Genomic DNA, 24,019 nt, shown 5'->3' on the forward strand with positions numbered 1-24,019 from the left:
GCATTAGATTTCCACAACCTAAAAGTTTCTGAGGGGGAAAATCTGATGATAATATACTTAACTTTCTGTAACCATGAAGGTATTTGAATATCCTGAATGGTACTGCTTTAAATAATTTCTTATTTCCACTTTATTTTAGCACAGGTTATCAAAGTACAAAAGGAACTTCCCCAATTGCTATGTAAAACCCAACTAAATTGCTACCACAAGCCAGCAATAAGCAACATTCTGATTACTGATAGCTGCCACAGAAGACAAAGGGAAAGAAGCAAGTCAGTTGTGGAGACTAAGCTCCCTCATTCTTCTGGTGGGGAGGCTCTAATGTGGCACTCAAAATAACTTAGAATATTCATAATAAATCCCCTGGGCCCAACACTCTGAACAACGTCTCAATGGTCTATTGATGAAGAGGTAAAGAGATCAAGGTATCTTAAATGAATATGAGTAATTTTAACTTCTAACCAGGGAACAGAAACTCTCTAGTTGGACAGAAGAACTCATGGGGCCTTCATCCCAACAGAAAGGCAGCCTAGATCAGTTATTACATCAGAATTACAGGTTTAAAATGTGACTCAGGGGTGTAACAACCCCAAACTACCTAAGTTAACTAATTACGAAGAAAATTCTTATTTTGAGTTTTTTATTTTTCAGTGTTTAGTGAGATACCTAACAAATGCATTTGGTTTGAATCCCAACAAGACTCAGAAATAACTGAGGGATGTAAAGGGATCTAACTGACATTCTGTGAAAGTTGGTAAGCATGTTAACCATCTTTTCCTAGAATGTTTTATGTATTTTCACTCTAATATCAGAAATAAGACATGTTTATTTTTCTTGTACATGTAACATATGCATTCAAAGATCTATTTGCAGCTAACCTGCAAACATAATTTGTTTGTTAAACCACACATAGTAAGTAAATATAATTGTGTTATAATTTGGGTTGGCTATTACCTTGGTTAACACAGAATATGCACTAGGGTTAAATTCATAACATCAAACAACCCCAGATTTGTATGACTTGACTTGTGAGCTATTTATTATTTAAAAAGAAGAATTTTGTTTGAAAAGACATTCACTGAGGGTGTCTGGAATCCAATTCAAGAATTAGATTGTTATTAACTACAGATTTGCAAGTATCTATAAATGGATCTGAAGTTCTAGGGAGCTTATACATAACCAGAACACTTATTATACCAGAAACAGCATGGGTGGAGTGAAATCTTGGTAGACTGCAATGAAGAGTGGTCTAGAAATTGATCATACTCCCTTCCAATATTTTGCTTCCTACCCTTGATAACGGACAAACTGGGCATGGCAAGCTAAATGTTAAGTAACATTAACCAGACAAGTGAATGATAACTATATTTTAAAATCAAGTGGTACATACAGAGAAAGTCTAAGCATCTATTTTTGAGATAAGCTGAATTATTTAAAACCGTATTATCTACCACATGAATTATTACATGGATCTTTCGATTATTTGAGAAGACTAAAAACCACAAACAACAGTAATCCATCCAGTGGTTTTTGAATAGGAAGACAAAAACACCCAAAGGCTAAAACATAGTCAGCCCTCTAAGAGGAACTAAAATTCAGGTCTCACATTTAAGGGGACAGCAGACCCTTGGAAATGGAAGAATTAGGAGAGTCCTCTCACCTCTTTAGTAATAATGTTGATAGAGTTAAGGGAAGGGATCATGGACCTACTCTTCTTAGCACAATGAATTCTGGAAGAAATCTGGAAACTTTTGGGAATTACTAACAAAGGTCTTAAAATTAATATAATAATAGTGGTAACAAACACTATACACCAGGCACTACAGATAACACATTACATTTTGACTCTTAATCTTCACAACTATCCCAGGAGGTAGCCACCATTTTATAGATGAGGAAATTCAGTCACACAGGTTAACTGACTTTTCCAAGAAATTGGAAGTTTTGTACCTATGACAGTGCTAAAACTCTTTAGTTTGCTATCAATTGGGGTAAAATCTGTCCTAAGTTTTTAACTTTTTATCACTAAGGAGCCCACATAGGATGATGCTTCTTACATACTAACACAACTTTCCTTAAATTGGTAGAAAACAAAAACAATAGAATAGGAAGTTTAAATGTTAATAAATTAACTGGAAACAAAATATAATGAACTAACTCTTTCTTAAGCTTATTTCCCCCCCGAACTTTGTAAAAAAAAAAAAAAAAAAAAAGACAAGACAGAAAAGAAAAGAAAAGAAAAACCCACAAAGAAACATATGACAGTCTCATTTCAATGATCAAATCAAAGCAACAAATATTAAAAGCAAATCTGTGCAACTTAGCAATTGATAAAAGAATGTATTTCCAAAAGATTTTTCAGGATGTTAAAATTAAAATGTATTAGTTTCTAGAAACATTTTAATAGGAAGGCTTTATAAATACAGGTACTTTGTTATCAGAAACAAACAAGGTGAAAGTAATATGGTCAATACTCTGAGTATTTTCACTAAGAACACTGGGAAAAAAGACCTTTGGTGAGTATAACTAATAGTAATCATAAATGAGCCATCAAAAATTATAAATCTAGACAATTGCAGTGAGTGTAAAGTTTCAGGTCTTTGAAGAAAGTACCAGAAGACAGGTTATGGGCAGAGGGGTGCTAAACAGTGACACATTCTGAACTATGCACATTATTCCACCCTAGGAAGGACTCCCACAAATAATTATGCAAATATATTGTGAATTCAAATAAAAATGGCTTTTTGTTTTGCTTCTAAATCATGCCCAGAGTACTTCTCAGTATTTTCCAAATTCTAAGCTTATTTGGGGGGGGGGGGGATGTAAACTATTCCTCATTATTAATCTGTCCCCAAAGACGTCATTACCGCCACTGATTAAATGGATTTACAATGTTACAAGATACTTTTCAGAAAAGAATTCTGCGGGGCGCCTGGGTGGCTCAGTGGGTTAAAGCCGCTGCCTTCGGCTCAGGTCATGATCCCAAGGTCCTGGGGTCGAGCCCCGTATCGGGCTCTCTGCTCAGCAGGGAGCCTGCTTCCTCCCTTCTCTCTCTGCCTGCCTCTCTGCCTACTTGTGATCTGTCTGTTAAATAAATAAAAAATCTTAAAATAAATAAAAAAAAAAAAAAAAAAAAAAAAAAGAAAAGAATTCTGCTACTAGACTTTAACTATTTCTACCACATTACTGGAACATTTTTGGGCATGGGGATTCAATATAGGAAACCTAATGCAGCCTTGTATTGCTAGAACGATCTGTAGGTGTCCACACGAACAGTTCTCCAATGCTCCATGAATGCAAAATAAATGGAATTTAAGCTCCATTTTTCTTGTGAATAAACCTTTCATACTGAAATATGAAGGATTCTTGGCTATTCTACTAGGAAACCATTTTCTAATAAATCTTTCTGAACTTTTAGAATTCATAAGGTCAAAATTATAATTCTAATATGAGAGGGAAAGGAGAGGTTATTCACTCAGCATTAACTAAGGAAATACGTGTTTATTAAAAACAAACCAAACCTGAAAAAGGAGGGTATTCAAAAGATGGCTAAAGTAACATGAAAAGCAAAGGACACTAGTTTTAAAAGCACAACTAAGAGAAGAAAACAATAAACGATACAAATAGAAATGAGAATAGCTTCAAGCATTAATTTTCTAAAAAATGAAGATCACTGAAAACAGAAGCAGAAGTGGTACTAGATTCTTAAAGAACATATTCTAAAGGATTTAAGAGAATACACAGAATCTCTCCTACTACTGACAAGAGTCCCCTCAACTTACTTATCTAAAGGGAAACTCTGCTTGCTTTATTCTGTTTTCAAAATATAAATATCAAAAAAAAAATCTATTTAATGGTGGAAAGGTATCTGTTTTAAAAAAAATTACATAGAGCAAAAATTGTATTAGGTATAGTAGGTGAGAGAGAATTTTTTTACATCAAATCACCAGAAATATTATTTTCAAAAAATTTTAATAGGGTGGATTTTTATTGCCCTATATATATTAAAATTATTTTCTATTAACCTATTTGTCTGTGAAATACCACCAGAAGGCTTTTTATTTTTTACATTTCAATTACTCTGTGCATGACAAAGGTGCTGTCTTTATTGAGTTCACGCCACTGTTCATTGGACAGCATGAATATTCTAGCAGTTACCGTGAAGTTCCAGAACCAAGGTCCCAGGGTTCCTGTGAGAAGCTGGCATATTATAATTATGATCTGGGACTCTGTAACATCGAATCTATGCATAAGGAAACAAACATTTCAAAATAACTTTACTCAGAGCTTTTGCCAAAGAGCCTTACAAGTAGCAAAAACAGATTTAGAAGGTAGCATTACCCATATAACAACATGTAAAGATTCAATGATACAATTTATACAGTTACTATTACTATCCTTATGCAAACATGTATATTTCTTACCCAAACCAAAATAGTAGAAAAGTTTAAAAATTCTAACTGTAACAAACTGAATAAATGATTTGTTAATAGGGAGCTGGTAACACCAGAACTAAAGACAGAGTCAACTCTTAATTACCTAAGTAGTGAATACTACTTGCCAAATAATCACACTATCTTTAACACAGGTCCCGTCCGTGGCAGAACCTACCCAGACTTCTCTGGAGAGGAATGTTTTCCAGAAGCTCCAGTGCACAGTCATCTATGTGTTTGAAGAACCACGAATCTATCCCCTCCACTGCCCCACATCTCATCATACTCCTACCTGTGCTAATCTCAGTAGAATTAGCATATGTATATGGAAAAGGCAAGGAGAAACTGTGACTACTTCGGATACAATTAGAACCCAATCAAACTGGTCAATTCCTTGTCTTGTTTCCTAATAATCTCTAGTCCAGAATTTTATCCTTTTCCCTCTTTCTCTTCCCTTAATTCCAACCAGCATTATAACTCTTTACTATATTGGATTAGTTTATTAGTGGTAAAAATAAGTAAAACATCCAATTCAATCACAAATGAAGTTTTGGAACATAGATGGTGACAGAAAAAGACTAGTGGTATGGAACAGGCTTCAAATCAAAATCATATCATCAAAATTAAGGGCTGAGGAATGCTAAAAAAGACAGAAACTGGTCTATGATTTTACCTGATGGTCCAAGAGTCCAAACTGCAATCTAGGCTTTAGGTTAATATAAATAGGTGTTTTAAGATATGTTCTTTAACAACTTAATAAAATTAAAATGAGCACAGTCCTAATGACTGACTCATTACCAACAGCAACAAAAAAATACACAGGGAAACTAAAATCTGAAAGGAAAATCTCTGATACTTCTCAGTTTATGTGATAAATCTTTAACTTTTAAAGATAAAAATACCCTATACAGGCATTCAGTAGGAAGTTTCCTAATTCTTAATCCATAAAAAGTGGATCATACAATAACAGACAGTTTGGATTATAACATGAACAGTTTTTAATTAATAGGATATCTGCAAATATTTATTCTTTAGAGGTTTCTTGGGAAAGAAATGAACTGGATTTGCCAGACTACCAGTGGACCATAGCCTATTGACTTTTCTCATTCAACTAGAAAAGAAAAATTCAGAAATAAATGTGGTAGCAGAGTTATTAGCTAATGTAAATGTGAAACATTAGAAGCATGAACTGAAAAATGTAATAAATACTCTGCCTGTTATACGTAATAAGTACATTGGAAACAACATCTGTGAAATTAATAGACTCACAGAAGGAACCTTAGATACCATCAAATACAAAACTCTGATTTACAAATTAGGAAATTAAAGTTATAGGCCTTGCCCAAGCTGATATACAGACAATAATTTGGAGATAACACTTGAGGCAAGATATAGTGATCTAGTTCAATTCATTATAATTTTTTTGTCTTGTGAAAAGAGTATCCTCCCCACTCCCCCATGCTCCCCCCACAATGATAATTTAAGTAAGAATTCTACTTTTCAGGGTGGAGGATTTTTTTAAGTCCAGTACTTCGCATAAATAGTTTTATTAGAGATTGTTTAGAGTTTCTAAAAATTTAATTTACAAAAATGATTCTGTATATATATATGTAGAAATTATTGATTTTAAAATGTCTAGATATACAGGGTTTAAGCCTTAAGAGAGGAAACATGTTCTCTTCCATTTAATATAATCCATAAACATTTTAAGAAATATTTTACAAATATTTACAAATGAGCTTCAACTCATAATTCTTATTTTCTTCCACCCACTTGTTCCTTCTGTGAAGTTCTAGTTCCTCCCCAGTCTTTCAAATTCAGGCTAGTGAAAATCCTAACGGGCTCAGCTAGACCTAGAAAGGTCCCAATGAGCAATTCTCATCTAAGTCAGATCTGTACTAGCTCAGTCCAGAAGGACTGTGAGGACAAGGGTCTGTCTAGATGTGAAAGGTAATAATATTCTCTGTAAAAGGCAGTTTTCAGCTGTGATCAGAGCAAAGTGCTGAAAGATTTAGCTCATAATTTCAGGGATAATGTATCCAATCACATTGGCCTTCTCATAATATCTGACTTTGAAAGGAAATTACTTATAGATGAATTAAACTATGGAGCCTATTTTTAGTCAAGATACTATAAGCAAACTTAATAGTAACTAAAAATTGTGATATTAGGAGACTAAGAAAAACAAAAATCTCTTATTTGGCAAATACAGTATGTGGTTATTAAACACACAACAACCTATATTGGTTATATATAAAAAAGAAATCCTTGTGATCTTTTTCACTTGTGTGTAAACATCAAAATAAAACAATTAAAATAAAAATACTTTAAAACTCCTAAGGTACCTAAAGCTGTTTTCACTTTTCTCCAAAAAAGGAGTAAGAAAAAGCAAGGAATTAAAAAAAACTTCTTTAGTCAAATTCCATTTCAGAGTTTATCTTACCATTTTCTAATTAAATAAAATAAAATTTGGACTTTCTACTCCACACATATAAACTTCACTTCAATATTTAGCCTATTATACATCTGCCTATTCTCTTTGTTCTTGAAAAGAACATGAAATCTAAAATGGCATTTAAAAAAAATTCTTCAGGAATATTGCTATTATTCCATATGCCATTACACTGCTATTTTGATAACTATCTCCTTAAATAAGTACTCACAGCACATTCTGACTGTTGAGAACTGCTTTTACTTTAAAAAAGAAATAGTGCAGCTTAAATATGAATATAGGATTTCAGAAAATTGTATTCAAATTTTCCAAATGAAAATCAATTCCTTGTAATAGTAATATGTAATTTAAATTGAGACATTAAATTCAAACTGTCCCCAATATTTCTATACATATTTTCATCACAAGGAAGCATGAGAGTCTCAGGGGGAGAGTGTCCTCCCATCTAGCCCTTCTGCCTGTTACCCTAAACTCTGGTCCTGCATTTTCAACAATCTAGCTCCATGTATCCATCTCTCTTTTTTCCCCAAATATCTTCAATCTCTTCTCTAGTCAATTTCTTCTGCATAAATACAAAACCCTCCTTCCTTTGAGCCTATATTTTATCTTCTAACAGATGCCTTGCTCCTTCATATCACCACAGCCATACATTTTGTAAGTCACCTGTATTAACGTGTGCTTATTTATTCTCTTCACTTGTCATCCCCTACAATCTGGCTTTTACCCTGTCTGCTACAGAGAAACACCTCTGGATGGCCTCACACTGCCAAATTCAGTGTACAATTTTCTGTCCTCATTCTGAGTCTTGGCAACATTTAGCATTGTTCTCTTTTGAAATCTCTGGCTTTTTATTCTGGTATGCCTCCTCCTCTGACTGTTCAATAATTTTCATAGGCTTCTTTCTAGGCTTGCTTTCTAAGTTTTCTAAGCTATTTTCATTCTATTTGGATGTCTAAAATCCCTCAGATACACATTCTAGGTGGAACTCTCCCTTTCAAATTGCTGCTTCTGCCGATAGGGCCTTTCTCCACCTTCCATCCAACCACCCATGGAGGGGAATTGGAGTTACTTCAGTCCCTGCTCCCTCATTCATTCCCCATATGCAGATAGAGATGAGGTCCTGCAGTTTCTACCTCTTAAGCCTCTCTCCAACCTGTGACTTTCTCTCTGATTGTGCTGTCATTGCACTAGCTCAGGCATCAGCATTCCTCACATTAATGATGCTGATGACTCCTAAGGGTCTCCTTACCTCTGTCACAGCTCACTCTAATTCACCCTCCAAATACTGCCAGCCTGTTCTTTCCAAACTGTCGTTTTGTCATTTCCCTGGGTTAGGTCCTACTAAGGCTCCCCACAGATTCAGAACAAAAGCCCATATTTCTTGGCAGGACACAGAAGTCCTTGATTCTTTGGATCTTCTCCAACTTTATCTCCTGCTACTGCCCTACAAGCATCTTATGATTTAACTGCTGTTAAGACAGAACTGCTCATAGTTCTCCAAATACATATTTAATTAAAGGAATACACCACAAGGGACATTCCAGGACTGGCAAATAGAAAGATGTGATATCAAATTGCTCCTAAAAAAACAATATTCTCCCCCTACTTTCATGGTTCCTTCGTCCTCCTTCCTTCAGTTCCGTACCACACGGTTGGCGCTGCTTTACTTGAAAGGGAAAGATCATTATCTTTCTGATTATTAATCAGAATTTCTAAGCTGATGATCAATAAGCTTTCAAAATAAGGGTTTGAAAGTTAACTATGAGATAATAACCACTGAAACAAACTATATCAAATCCAGGTACTATAAATTCTGCTATTTTTGAAAACAGTAACATCACTAAAAACTAAAGGGTGAACCACATGTTCTTAGAAGTCTAATATATTTTGTGGTTTCACCATCGCAGAGAAATGCTATGAAAACATTACTGAGATAAAGGCTATAAAAAAAACATTGAGAACAAACATCTGTACATAATATTTTCAATTACTGTTTTTCTATCAGAAATCCATAGTATTTTCTGAGCACTGATCATTTTATAAACTGCTAAAGAACACAGAGGCATATAATTTTCAACTGGACACACATATCCGCTATTGTCACGAAGGGTATTATTACCTTAAGATGGGCCTTAAAAATGTTTTCTAAGCCTCCAGGACATACCTTTTAGTTAATATCCAAAATATTAATAATTATTGTTACTGCTGTAAGTCAAGAATATCTTAAGTTCTATTTAAATAAGTTTAACAAAAATCATTTGAACTAAACTTGTAAGAACAGCTGAATTTCTGTGCATTCTAGCTCTTACAAGACCTAGAAACTAAGTTTATGTGGGATCTAAAATTTAAATATCCATTAATGATTCATCTTAAAGAGACTAGGTTAAGATGTTCTATCATTTGCAATCAGAGATTTTTATTTGGATATTTCATGAAGTATTTAGTCTTTTCTCAAGTTCTTTGTCTTTTAATCCTACACCAAGAAAAAAATAAGACTAACTTGAGCAGTGTAAACAGGATCTGTGATACTTAATTAAACACCGGTTGATGAATTCCATCCTTCACCTCATTCCAAGACTAGTTTACTCATTAATATTTATAGAAAAGTACTGATCACCAGGTAGGAACCATTCATTTTGAAGTTTGAAAGCAGTTTGCTATTTCATTTTTTAAGTTCTTGGGCATTTTGTTGGTGGTAATAATCTACATGGTATGTCATGTCAGCTGAATTATCAACAGCTTAGATTTTTATAGAGTCATAAAGAATATGGAAAGAATAAAATTTAATTAAACTATGATATTTAGAGATGAGAGTTGCTATTTGCTCTCATAAACTATCTTATTTTTGCTGAAAAGACATTTTCATGTGTCAAAATAAAACAGAGTTACGGGGAATAATAGGAAAAATACAGTGAATTTATCTGAGGGAAAAATAAGTGGGTATGAGTGAGGAGGGACTCCTGCTTTTCATATTATTTTTAAAAAACTGGCTGGGAGGTTCTAATAGTTCCTTTTAGGCAGTATGATGGAACAACAGACCATTAGGCAGCTATAATAGTGGATTTTAAATTCCTTTTATTTGTTAAGCTAAAATTGTGCTTTGATCATTCCTAATATTGAAATACCTAAAAGCAACATTCACCATATCTGAAAGAGGAAACAAACAAAAAATTACCGTTAAGTGTTACTTACATTCCAAATCGCAATGTTCCAGAAACATATGTCTGCCAGTGTGCACAATAGAACATGAATGTCCCAGCAAAACAACAAAAAAACATCCAGTCAGGATTTGTCCCCAGCTGCACTGCAATACAAGTTCCAAGAACCACGAAAACTGCAAGAGAAAGATCACAATAAAAACTGAATAATCTGAAAAATCAACATTAACTGAGCCAGGAATGATGTTAGATGAGGCAAAAAGAAGACAAGCTATGAATGTACAATTTTCTCTCGGTTATCTAAGGTACTAGAAAAGCAGGATGTAATCTTTTACCCCATAATTTCAATTTCTTCTTTCACTACACCACATACTGGAACCAAAGGTCTCAAAAACAATTAAAATACCTGAGCATTTTTGGAGTATTCTCCCAACTCAGTAATAGTGATACTAATGAACAGTAAAAATTTACAGACCAGAGTTAAAAAAAACAAAAACAAAAAGAAAAAGAAAACCACCCCCTGTACCTTAGTTTCCTCATTTGTAACACGATGATAATGACCAGATAAAATATATCAGTATTATAAGGGATTTCAAATAGTGCCTGATACAGAGTAAACACTATGTAACTGTTGAAAACAAAAAAAACCCCGAAAAAACCTAAAGGCCTACATAATTCACAAAAGGACTTTTTTAAAAAAGATTTTATTTGTTTATTTGACAGAGAGAAAGATCACAAGTAGACAGAGAGGCAGGCAGAGAGAAGTAGAAGCAGGCTCTCCGCTGAGCAGAGAGCCCGATGTGGGGCTCGATCCCAGGACCCTGAGATCATGACCTGAGCTGAAGGCAGAGGCTTTAACCCACTGAGCCACCCGGGTGCCCCAGGACCGACTTTTTTTAGATTCATAGCTACTCCAAGTCTACAACCTAATCTTAAATGTCCATGGAATATCCATTTAAATATAAAGACCATGAATTTCCTAGTCTCCCACTATTGTACTCATCTATAATTTATGAGAGTTTTGATGATGACCATTATGCCCTAAGATTTTAAAAACAAGAGGTGCCAAAAGAATACTACTTAGGTTTAAAAATTACTTCAGTAGAAATTAACATAATTTCTAAATTTCCCCTTACAGCCAATAATGAACAAATATTAACTGTATTTATAGTCTTTTGAAAACATTAAAAGTAGATATAAATCACTTATTCTGATAACTACCAAAATATCATAAACCTCTTATTTATTCCAATATTTTTTTCACATTAATTTTATCACTATTAATCATTAACATTTAAAAAAATCAACAATACCTGTTGACAGTGAATCACAACCATGATCAAAAAGTTCTCCTAAAGGAGAACATAATTTCTAAATTTCCCTTTACAGCCAATAATGAACAAATATTAACTGTATTTATAGTCTTTTGAAAACATTAAAAGTAGATATAAATCACTTATTCTGATAACTACCAAAACATCATGAACCTCTTATTTATTCCAATATTTTTTTCACATTAATTTTATCACTATTAATCATTAACATTTAAAAAAATCAACAATACCTGTTGATAGTGAATCACAACCATGATCAAAAAGTTCTCCTAAAGGAGAACTGCTATTGGTTCTTCTTGCCTGTTTCCCATCTATAGCGTCCAAAGACTGGTAAATGAAAAGGCCACATGCACAAGCAATATATGCCCACAGAGGAGCCTGTGAAACAAAAAATCAGAAACACAAGAGTTATAAAGACATTCGTTACTATGTTTTGCTGATATATTTTTACTCACAGATATTTTATCTTTACTCTCCAGAGAAGAACTGCTGGTTGGAAGATATGGGAGAGAATCCCAGGGCTATGTAATGGAAAACTTTTTGGGACAATCGGAACTGTAAAAGAATCAAATTCTTTGCTTTGTAGGGGTGCTCAAGCAGATGCTGGATAACTACTACTATGTAGATTATATAAGAGATCACACTAGATGACCTCCATAACATTCCTCCTTACATTTAGACTCTAAGAGTCAACTAAAAAATAATCTAGTATAGTTGTTTCCAAATCGTATCTTTCAAGATGTTTACAGGTCTTATGTGAAGAATATGAATTCCATGCTAAGCTCACATGGGAAACACTGGATCAAACAATGTTAAAACAGACCTCTACCGGAGGACTTCTTCCAGCCCTTAATTCTGCTAATACACACTGTGAATATTCAAGAAGGGGGACACGATATGCTGCCATTTTCCAAATTTATTTGAGCATGTAACCTATTTTTCAACACACCTCTTCAACCTCTTCCTGGAATAACACTAGGAAAATGATGATCTAGTTAGTATACAGAGTGCTTAGAACATTATTTTTCAAACATTTTTGGACACATTTTCAAGGAACAATTTCCCTTTTCCCAGACAGAAATTGAACCACTAATACTAGATTTAAATGTTGTGTTAAAAAAGGAGAGCTTCTATTTGACATCTTTTTAGGAATGTAGAAGAGTGTTTTATATCACTTTTCACTATTTTCTGATGCCCAAGCCAGGAAAAAATTTCTATAATCACAAGGTATTTTCTCAGATACTGGTTATCAAGTTAAGCTGAGTGTTAAATGCTCACAGCAGCATATTAAAACTACTCAGAGCTGCAAATAATATTTATATTCTGCATTGCAAAGAAGTTTCTCTCAAAATCCTATTTAGTTCTCAGTATTAAAGGTAAGGATCTTCTCTTAAACATTTTCTTAAAGTCTCATGTTTTAGAACACTGAAGCTGTCAAAAGGACCATAGCATAAACCAGAGTTACAAGCCCTGAAAGCAGTCACTGTGATTGTGTAATCATACTTTATGTGCAAGCTCACTGTACTGATAAATCTCAAGTGACTAAGAACCCCACCTTCTAGACTTTGAGTCTACTACTTCTTGCTCCTAAAGGAATCTAGTAACCCTCTAGAGCTGCTCTATCCTACACAGTAACGATTAGTCATTTTAGTTTAGATTATTAGATACATTTTTTTATTATTTTATTTTCAGTTTAGATTATTAGATATATTTGGATTAGTTATTTTAGTGTAGATTCACTAAAATTAAATAAAACTAAAGACTCCGTTCCTCAGCGACACTAGGCACATTTCAAGCGCTCAACAGTCAGATGTGGCTCTGTGTACCACACCAGACCACAAAGACACAGACAGAACATAACACAACCATCACCGAAATTTCTATTGGACAGTACTGCTTAATAGGACTAGAAAGCTAGGGACTTCTTGGGGTCTAAACTCTGGATTTTAATGGGGGCAAAGTGTTAGTTTGAAACAGAGACAACTTCAACCATCAGTATACACACAATCCTAGGAAATGGTAAAAAAGTAATTACATATATGTAAGAGAAAGCAAAGTCTTGTGTCTTCGGATCATTTTTTCCTCCTGTGAATCTGCAGAATACTAAAACTAATATTTATATATTTCTTCATTGTTCCCATTCTTTTACAACTCAGAATTGTTTTAGGAAGCAAGCTTTCTCGTGGATCCTGGGTAGCTCAGTTGGTTAAGTGTCTGCCTTTGGCTTAGGTCATGATCCCAGGGTTCTGGGATCTAGTCCCGCATTGGGCTCCTCTGCTCAGTGGGAGCCTACTTCTCCCTCTCCCTCTGCATACTGCTCTCTGCCTACTTGTGCACGGGCACTCCCTGTCTCTCTCTCAAATAAATAAGCAAAATCTTAAAAAAAAAAAAAAAGAAGAAGAAGAAGAGAAGAAGAAAGAAGAAAGAAGAAGAAAGAAGAAGAAGGAAGGAAGGAAGGAAGAAGAAGAAGAAGAAGAAGAAGAAGAAGAAGAAGAAGAAGAAGGAGGAGGAGGAAGAAGGAGGAAGAAGGAAGAAGGAAGAAGGAAGAAGAAAGAAGAAAGAAGAAAGAAGAAAGAAGAAGAAGAAGAAGAAGAAGAAGAAGAAAGCTTTCTCATTCAGGAATAAGCAGTGGTCTCAGCTGGTTTAAGAGCCTGAAAGATACACTAAATCAATAAAGGACACATTTATCATTCAGAAAACCATCACACCCTGACAGGTAGGAGGAGAACAATTAGCATAGGAAAATAATCTTATCACAATCAGGCAATGAACTGACTTGCAAAATCTTGCAGAGATGTTCTCATATGAGTCAACTCAGGTGAAAAAATTCTAAGAAACATGGTTTTAGGGAGCTTTTGAAATAGAACTGTGGGGTTTACATACATACAAATGTGTACATATACTGAGCAAGAATGTTTTTTTCTTTTTTTTTCCCTGGGAGGACATATCAAAAACTTGTTTACATTATGTACAAAAAGAGGAATTAGAGGTAAGAGTGTAAAGAAAAGTCAGGTAAAAAAGATTTTACTTTTTTTTATACCATTCTGTTTGAATTTTTCCAACTATGTAATGTTTCCCCTTTCTTTTTCAATGTCAGTAGGAGTTAACTGGGCAATAAGATTATGCACAATGTGCCACTTTAATTTTCTTTCCAATCTTGTATATTAAAAGGAAAAAATCTAAGAAATTTCTTAGCAAGTTAGATCAAAACCATTAATTATAGCAATATAAAACAGTAACAAATGAATGTTAATACAAAAAACTCTGTATGATCATATTCCAAAAAGTTTTATTTAAACTTGATGGGAGCTCCTATTGGTAACAGCACATAGCTCAATTCTGGTTTTCCTGTGTATAAGATAGCTAACACCAATTTCTTTCATCTATCTTACATGGTAAAGGTAAGTCAAACATATGTAACATTAACAAACTGCAAGATAAATTCCAAATTAACTTATGAAACTAAGACCAAAGCTACTAGCTGATGAGATTTAAATACTTAGTCTCAGAAACAGATCCTGAGGACATTTTGATATCCATAAAAAAAGGGCTAAGTCTACATTTCTATCTTAGAAATATGAAAAATAAGGGCTGATTTTCCTTTCTTATCTACTATATTTTCTAAGAAGAATGGCAAACTCCGCTGAAACCATTACGATGACATTCTTTTCTAGGAGAAAGACTGGTATCTGAAACTATTTAAGAAAATATCAGTAACATAAAAAATATATGGAAACTTCACAATACCTGGAGACATGAAATTTAATATTCACCCACTGGGACAAGGCCCAAAGGAATTAGACCTAAAATGAATGAGAATGTCCCTGGGTAATAAACTTATGGAACTCTTTGACTCCAAAACAGTAATTTTTTAAAAAAATAAGAAATTCAATAAGGACTTACATAATTTGTGATTCCATATATATGTATTTTTAGAGGAAATCAGGAATAAGAGGAAGGTTGTAGGGAAGAACATGTTACATACTTAATGTTCTTGACCAATGAAATAATAACCATTTATTGAGCTTTGTATGTTAGGCACTCTAAATGGATAATTTTATTTCTCTTAATACTACAAAACAAAATTTCAAAGGATAAGTAAACTGTGCCTTAGAAAATTCACATAATTTACTGAAGATCACAGAGATAATAAGAACATATCATGGAAGACAGCTATGACTATTTTAATGCACTGTGATCTAAAGCCTAACTAGGATTTCTACTGTGCAGCTATAAAGCATCCAGGCATAGCCTTTGTGGGACACTACCTTCCCTAGCAGAGCACGAAACAGTGGCTCAGTTATGTTCTACCTTGATTCCTCCTAGCAGCAATTCTAAGAAGTTCTCTGTGATTAGAATAGTTCCCATTCTGGAAGTTTCTTCAAAGATTTAAACTAATTCAAGGATTACTCTAAAAATTCCAAATCACTTAAGCACAGAGGCTAAAGAAAAGTATTACAGGGAACATGGTACCTGGTACACTCTGGGGTATTCAATAAATAACCTAAGTGGCTGAGCTACCTTTGAACTTGCTCTCAATCCCTGATCCCCATCATGGAAATAGCTTAAGATTGTGGGAAAAACTTCCTTTGGAATCAACACACCTTCCTGTTGTTCTGCTGTATCTCTAAGGATGTGTGTGATCTGGACCAAGTTCCTCTGAAGTGGCTATCAGGTCCTCAAATAAGCCACAGATAAAATAGTCCAAATGACATGTGATAAAGAATCCCAGGACACATTTAAACAATCACACTGGTTTTTAAGTTTCCTGATTGATATAAAGGAAGATAGTTAAGAAAATGATAAAAATTAGAAATATATTCATACAATCTGTATGGACGGGATTTGTATAGTAAAAAAGGAATTAAAAGTATTCAAGGTGAGGAAGAAATGAACATCTGGAAGAAAACAACAACAAAAAAGCCCACGTGTTTTAGAGGTAACTGTGACGTTCAATAGCTATTTACTTTAAGGGCACTATGTGGAAACAAATGAATTGATGATAACCAAAAGGAATAGAGAGTTGGATGGCGATAATTTTATCACAAAGAACAAATCATCTGAAAAGACTACTTAAATGATTACTTCCAGCTTAAAACAAGATAAGGACTATTGTGACCATTACGATTTCTTATGATTCAGAGTCACCTCTGACCCTTTTAGTTGAGGATCACCTTCTATCTTCTTGGTTACCTGGGACTGATCACTTGGATTAATAAAGGCACAATAAATGTTTCTGATTTTCTTCCATTTACCTTACTGTTTAGCTCCCTTTTTATCAAGGAAATTTTAAAACCAAAGAGATAAACATCAATTTACTTTTTCTGATGAACAGTTCTAGTTTCAGTTTTGGTTTTAAGTAACGGGTACAGAGGGTAAAAGAGGGACCAGCAGTAGAGACTTTTACTTAAGGTGGCCCAGGAAGAAAGTCTTTGTCAGCAATAACTACTCCCCTTCTTAACAGCAGCTGTTGCATAATACAGAACAGGAACTGCATTCTATTGACTTTTTCTTGTATGCCTTTGCTTTGTTAGTATAACATAGATATACCTGAGGTCTATCAGTCACAAATATTTATAGGAGGAGAAAAGGGATATTCAAGCAATTCTTACAGGAATGGAGAGGAAACCACTTTTGATAAAACTGATTTACAGCTGTGCCATCTCACTACTTTTTCTCTCTGGTCATTTTAAACTTTTCTAAGATTTCATTCAGCTATTAAAATTTTTTTAAAAATTCAGTCATTTTTAAAAACTTTGTGTTGAGATTTACTGATTTTAAAAGGACTATCTTAACATGTTAATCCCTGATAACATTAATTTACCTACTAGAATCAGACTGTACCTTTTGCTTCTGATTTTCATAAACAGAGGGTATAAAGCAGACTGTAGTTATAACCTTTATTAATAGTATGTGTGATAAAATATTTTAAAACAGTTGATAAACAATTGTCGAATCATCTTATCTTTAGCTAAAATAACCTAAAAATCCCAAGTACAGAGTTTTGTATATATAACAAGTGCTCATAACTGTTAAGAAATCCATCTTACCTGCTCTGTAGCTGTGGGACAGTAGAAGACTAACAAAATGGTAGTACAGATGTTTATTGATAATCCAATGATGGTGATGAGATTTGGGGCAATCCAGGAGGGAACTCTTCCAACTAGCCATTCCCAATAACCTTGCATTAAGGGCTCCAGCAGGGACCGTCCGGCACTCTGATATCTGTGTTCTTCTAACCGCTTTAGTTGGTGTCTTGATAATGGTGGTGTAGGTAACTGAAACAATTTATTTAATACACACCCTGGAGTACTCATATGCCCGAAGCCCACAGGGGACTCCGGGTGAGAATCTCCACATCGTTTCCTCGTTGATCGATGCCCACTCATGGATCTTGGCTGTCTTATTTGAAGAGAATAATTTATCTTGTTTCACGACTTTTTTGAAGCTGGTCTTTACCTGAAAAAAGAGAAAAAGACACACCTGTCAGCCACTATTTATATCAATGTCCACAGTAAATTAAAAAGAAAACAAACTGGTAGCAGTAATATGTATCAAACAGATCAGAACACCAGGGATCTGCTTTTAGTTCTTGTTCTTATTAATGGTGTAAGCCAAAAGAAGTCCTATAACTTCCCCCTCGGGTGAAAAATATTAAGGGATTTTAATAGTAATATGCTTCTTGATACCTTATAGCTTGTCTGACTTCAAAGCTCTTGTCTTTTTTTTCCTATCTCACACTGATTTCAGTAATATAATGGAACAAATTTTAGAAATGACCTAGTCATTTCACATATATGACACTGAGGTCCACAGACATCCCCAAAGATAGCTAGCAAATCAGTATTAATATGAGAGGAATGACTTGAATAACAGGGGTCTTAAATCAGATTTTAATTTAATGTTAACAGCTAACATTGGGCACTTACTACACACTAACGCTTCAAACATTTCACATTTTTTAAAAAAGATTTTATTTATTTATTTGACAGAGAGAGACACACAGAGAGAGGGAATACAAGCCAAGGGTGCAGGAGAGGGAGAAGCTGGCTTCCCACCTAGCAGGGAGCCCGATGTGGGCCTTGATCCCAGGACCCTGGGATCATGACCCGAGTGGAAGGCAGCCACTTAACGACTGAGACACCCAGGCACCCGATAACATCATTATAAATTACTAAGCAACATAAGAAAATGACAAGAATATTTTCAAGATTAAAGGGTAGTTATATATATTCATCAGACTGTAGTTATATATATTCATCAGACTGCATGCAAAATGTAGTGATAATACTCAAAAATTAGTACAGTGACTTCAAATGTTTGAAGTGGTGAGTGCCTAGAAGAGGGTGGTAAAAATGGAAATGTGAAAGACAGTCAAATCTATAAGTAATTTCTATGTAGAACGAGAATCAAGGGAAAGCACTTAGGAATTAGATATGAAAGGAGAAGGAGAAGAAAACACAAATCACGAGACTAAAAAAGAGAAGTTAGGAAACAAAACCAGTTATTTTGGCTTGGAGGGTGATGGAAGGAGATCTGGGGATAGAGGTTAGAAAGACATAAAAGTAGATTTTAAGTAGGTATGTTTTAGACAAGATCAAACACCTGGAGTTTAAGCAAGAGATGAAAATTTCAAGTTATCAACTCTGGATGCTAAAGTCTATTGCTTTTTTGTTTGTTTTTGAAAGAAAGGTTCTTAAAGGGATTAAGTAGAAAGAAAAAAGGAAAATAATAAGAACTTGTGGGAAACTCGGTTATGGAGCAGAAGAAAGAGAAGCCATAAGAGGATTAAGAGGCGGGGGAAGGAATCATCTCAACAGAACTGAAAGGGTAGTGGCATCAAACCAAGAGAGGTGTACTTCGATATTCTGGTAGAAAGCTATGCAGCACGCAATATGAAATTCCCAGAAATGTTCCACTATGGGAATACAGAATGTGATACAGGAAGTAGGACATTTCAACAATGGACCTGGTATCAAACATGCCTAAGACTACTTCTCTTTATTCCAATACACATCAAGTTCCAAAGTTTCAGTGTCACCAAGGATCTAGAGTGACAACCAAAATCTCTATCATGTGTCTCAATAATTGGTTCAGAAAACAGTTTTTTAATCATCAACTGCCTTAAATAAATTTTCAAAAATCTTAAAAGAATCACCAGTGCCACAATTTACCTAAAGTGTGAGATAAAAATATTGAAATAATTTTCAAACCAAGGCAAATTATTTCAAAGAATTCTGCCACACACTCAACTGTATCACAAAACAACTGATTAATGTCAAACAACTGGTTACAAAATCATTTTAGAGAAAGTGACAGACATAACAACCCAAAACTTAATTTTATAGGAGTCAAATTTTCTGTAGTTAAATTAAATGACACAGCTTCACATTTGGTGAGCTATAATAAATCAGCTTTTACAGAATTCAACTTAAACGTGGGAATAAAAAGTTTATTCATCTCAATTTATACTTTATTACTGTAGTATTCCATTATCCTACTGTAAAAATGAAGTGACATATTGAGGGTGTTGGCCTCCTTTTGGCACTAAACAACTACAAGCAACTGATCCTAATGGTTTTAAGTTTGAGCATTTGGCAGGATTATATGATAAACTGATAGCTTCCTTCTGAGTGTTTTCCCCCTCTGACCTAGATTTTTTTTTTTTTTTTTTTTTACCTTTTAATTCTCTCTTAGAAAAGTCTACAGTTTGACAAACCTTAATAGATCCAGCCATTACTTAATTCATACATGAAAAAAAGCCAGTGAGTTTTTAACTATTTCAATTTGGCAACATTGTCTCTGTGAAGCTACTAGCAACAAGATTGCAAATATAAATTCAGGTACATGTCGCCCAACCTACAGTTACCCACTTTGCTTTCAATACATGCCTATAGACATAGACACAGAGGTTGTTGTCACTGCTACAAGTCCATCTCCACTCTTCTTCATCTGATTACATCTGAGACCCAGGGGCTATTGCAATTCAAACCACCTCAGGAAAAAAGAGGAGCTTTTGAATTTCAGCAAAGGAAAAGCAAGCATATCTCAAAGGAGTGCAACAGGGTAGGTGACTATTATAGGAAGAGTGAACTTTATGAAGAAAAAGGGAAACGCGATGTGGGATGGGAATATGGAATGGAGAAGCAAAGAGTATAAAAATTATTCTAGCCACTTGAGATTTTTTACCTAGTCAGGCCTATGCTGAAAAGGGTGAAGAGAAAATGTCCTTTTCTTGCTGTACTACAAGGAACTAAAACAATTAATGTAAGGAGTTAAAATTTATTGCTGGCTAGCCTAGAAACCACCAGTTATAAGTTTTTATGAGAAAATGAATTCCAAGTTCCAAATGCATTCAGCCAACATTGAGTGCAGTAAGCAAGATAGACATCCTCCTGGTTCCCATGTCCAGCTGGAAAATAACTAAAAACAAGCAAACAAGCAAATAGCATTACACACTGTGATGGGTGCTATGAGGACAACAAAGTGTGGAGCCAGAAAATAGTTAGGGGTGCACATTTTAGATAAGGTGGTAGGAATTTATGAAGAAGCAGAATTTATATCAAATTCAGAGGATGAAAAGGACCTAGTCCAAGTAAAGATAACAGGCCCTGAAGCAAGAAAGAGCTTGTCTTGTTCAGGTGCCTTTGAGATCACTATGGCTGGACAGCAACAAATCAGATGGAAGAGTGACAAATAAAGTTTGAAAAGCCAGACAATGCAGAGGTTTACAGACCATGGTAAAGAACTGAGATTTTATTTTGATGTTTTGAAAAGTCATCAATGAGCTTATAAAAATTTTTGTAATTTTGTAGCACAACCTACTTATTAACTGAGGATGTGTTTTCATAAATCGTAATAGTAAAAGTGAGTATTTTAGCTGAAAAACTTCCCATCACCTGGAATTTATTTTAGTATAATATTGATCACAGGCCTATAGCTATTGTAATCTTTCCACTTATAATCAGCAAATTCCCCTTCTCTGTTATAACCTGGCTCTACTGCAATACTCATTTCATAGCACTTAATACATTGGGTTTTTCTGTTTGTTGTATTGTTTCTGGTCTTCTCCCCACATTGGTCTATAAGCTCCAGGAATGCAGAGGCCATGCCTGTCTAACATTCTTTTCCCACACTCTCATACCATACCTAATATTAAGTAGGTAATCAGGACTTATTTGTGGAACAAGGAACAAAAATGGCTCATTATTATTTATTTATTTATGAGCACCTAGTTGTTCTAGACCCTGAAGAAACAGATAGACTGAAGTATGGCCATCCATGATCCCAAGAAACTTAAAAGGGGTAGGGAGGAGAGTCTTATAAACAGCTAAGTTATAATGTGCTGTGAACAAACTGCTGTGGGAGTCCAGAGGAGGGGGGTACATATGGTCTAACAAAAAAATTTTCTTTGTGCAGGCATGAATATTTATGTGAAAAGCCCAACAAAGGTACAAAAATATAATCAGAGCTATTTAGTGAATACCTTTACTAAAATTACACACAAATTGTGAAGCTAAATCTATGACATAGAACATCTGTGCTTATAGCAGCTGAGGAAAATGGCATGCTGCCTACATTATTCCTTTGGGGAACATCGGACAAGTATCCCACTAAAAAAGGCATCTCCAACTGCTCAGCAGAGCATAAGGTAAACTTACACAATATCCAACCTGTAGTGTGAAATTCCGGAATTCCCATCCCCCACATCTAAGGGTGCCAAGTTTTAAACTCCACTGATTCAGCAGTGTGTTTACAGTCCTTTCACGGGAATTAGTGACTACACAGTTCTTTCCAACCTTTATGGCACTAATAAAGAAAATTACTAACGGCGAGCACTATTTGGAAGGCAGAGCAAATTACAAAATGTTTTTTTAAAAAAGGAAAACTAATAGGATCACAGGATTACATTCAGCATTATTTAACAAGCGGTACATAGAACAAGTTAGCAAAAACAAAAGCCTTTTCAGCAGACTTGGAAGCAAAAACAGTACTGTGTAATACAATTTAGATCTACTGTTTTGAAGTGAAATCTTGCATTCCTTTAAAAAAAAAAAAAAGAAAGAAACAACTTCCCCCAGAAAAAAAAAAAGAAGAAAAAGCAAAAGCCTGGTATTTTATAGATTTTGGTATTCCCCTAAAACACACAGCACTGCATGACCCTCAAAAGAACATCACCAGCACTTTTAGCCACCTTAAAGAACAACTCTACTGCTGCCTAGAAAACAAACTGACTATGCAATAAAATGTAATTTGGCTTATGGCAAAGTTTAGAGTTACAGATATCAAACACTTAAGTGTTTATAATGTAAATTTGAGGAGATTGGGTGTGGGAAAGGAAGGAGAATAAATTTATGAAATCATAGTTGTAAATACATAGAACAATCTATTAACTGGACAAGAAATAAAGATGCCTCTGGTGGAACAGGTTAATACAAGAGGCAGACTTATCACACTTATTTCTCTAATGGAAGCATTGCGCAGACAAGTTGTACAAGGGGCTCTGACTAGTTTTTCTCACCACAGAACAGATATGCAGCAAAATAAATGCGTTTAGAACTTCAATCACTGGAACTTATGTGACTGCCAATGTTCCAAAGTAGTAAAGCTAAATATCCTTACGACAGTCTAACTTGTGGTGTTAGTCAATTAAATACACACATTGAACACATTCCTATCCTACTAGTTCGAGTGCAGAAACTGAATCTTTATTCTCTGCCCACATACAAGATAAGACATTAATATTTGCTGAAAGATAACTATGAATTTGCCTATCATAATATGGATTCATTAATAAACTAAGAGACCTCAAACAAAATTATATATTCGATACCAACGATCCAAAACAGCCAAGTGACATAACGCCAAGCACCAAATTGGAGAAGACAAGTTAAACACAGCTAATTGTAAAGATCCCATCCATCCAGTGTTCCTGGGAAAACTTGCAAACACTAGCAACCCTCCTGTCCTTTCTCCTTCCAAGAATACTGCTGAAACAAACCCCAGCTATTTATAAATAAATATACGCTGATATTTCTAGAAAAGTTGCTGACCAAGAAGCGTGGCCCAGCCACAAGAGCACCGCATTGCAAAAGGCAGACCACCCCGTCACCGAATGCAACACGGTTTGGGGACCTGGAAGCACCTGAGCAGGAGGGTGTGGACCCGACATGGCACGGTCGGTTCCACGCGGGCAGCGTCCCCGCCCGCCCAGCCCGGGCCGGCAGAGGTTCTCCGCGCCACGACTCCCAACTCCTACACTCAGCAGTCCCCGGACTCCCGCACTAGCACTTCGTCACCTCAGTCTCTCCACCCGGGGCCAGAGGGGCAAGCGCCCCTCGCCCTCCCCACAAGCCCGCGCGCGAGGCCAGCCGGCGCGAGGAAGCGCTGCGTTCGCCTCGCCGAGTCCATACACACCTATATTCCAATGCCCCACCCCAGAGCATGCAGCTCTCTCTCCACGCCTCTCGAGAGTCGTGCCCCCCAACACGTCCGTCACACCCGGCCATCTTCCCAAGGCCGAGCCCCGCAGCCTTACCCCGACCCCCGAAAGCACACCGCTAGAAATAAGCCCTCCGCCTCCAGACGACTGAGTGACTCTGATCGGCGGCAGCCCGTTCGCGACAGTTTCGCGTTGCCGTA

At 35.4% G+C, this 24,019-nt stretch overlaps 1 protein-coding gene across 5 annotated transcripts in view; it reads right to left on the reverse strand.

The window, feature by feature from the left end:
* Positions 1–24,019, reverse strand: part of CEPT1 (choline/ethanolamine phosphotransferase 1) — a 37,209-nt gene that overhangs the window by 12,700 nt on the left and 490 nt on the right. Inside the window, exons 1-5 of one of the 5 annotated variants that reach the window (XM_080801604.1) lie at positions 23,916–24,011; positions 17,428–17,836; positions 11,608–11,755; positions 10,078–10,219; positions 4,159–4,243 (exon numbers count right to left, since the gene is read on the reverse strand). In XM_080801604.1, the coding sequence (XP_080657730.1) occupies positions 4,159–4,243; positions 10,078–10,219; positions 11,608–11,755; positions 17,428–17,766 (714 nt within the window). In that variant the 5' untranslated portion in view covers positions 17,767–17,836; positions 23,916–24,011. Of the gene's footprint in view, positions 1–4,158; positions 4,244–10,077; positions 10,220–11,607; positions 11,756–17,427; positions 17,837–23,522; positions 23,542–23,794; positions 24,012–24,019 lie in introns of those variants that run through there. The other 4 variants (XM_080801606.1, XM_080801608.1, XM_080801607.1 and 1 more) reach the window with 4 other exon arrangements.

The sequence above is a fragment of the Martes martes genome, assembly GCF_963455335.1.
Source record: "Martes martes genome assembly, chromosome: 4".
NCBI classification, from domain to species: Eukaryota; Metazoa; Chordata; class Mammalia; order Carnivora; family Mustelidae; genus Martes; species Martes martes.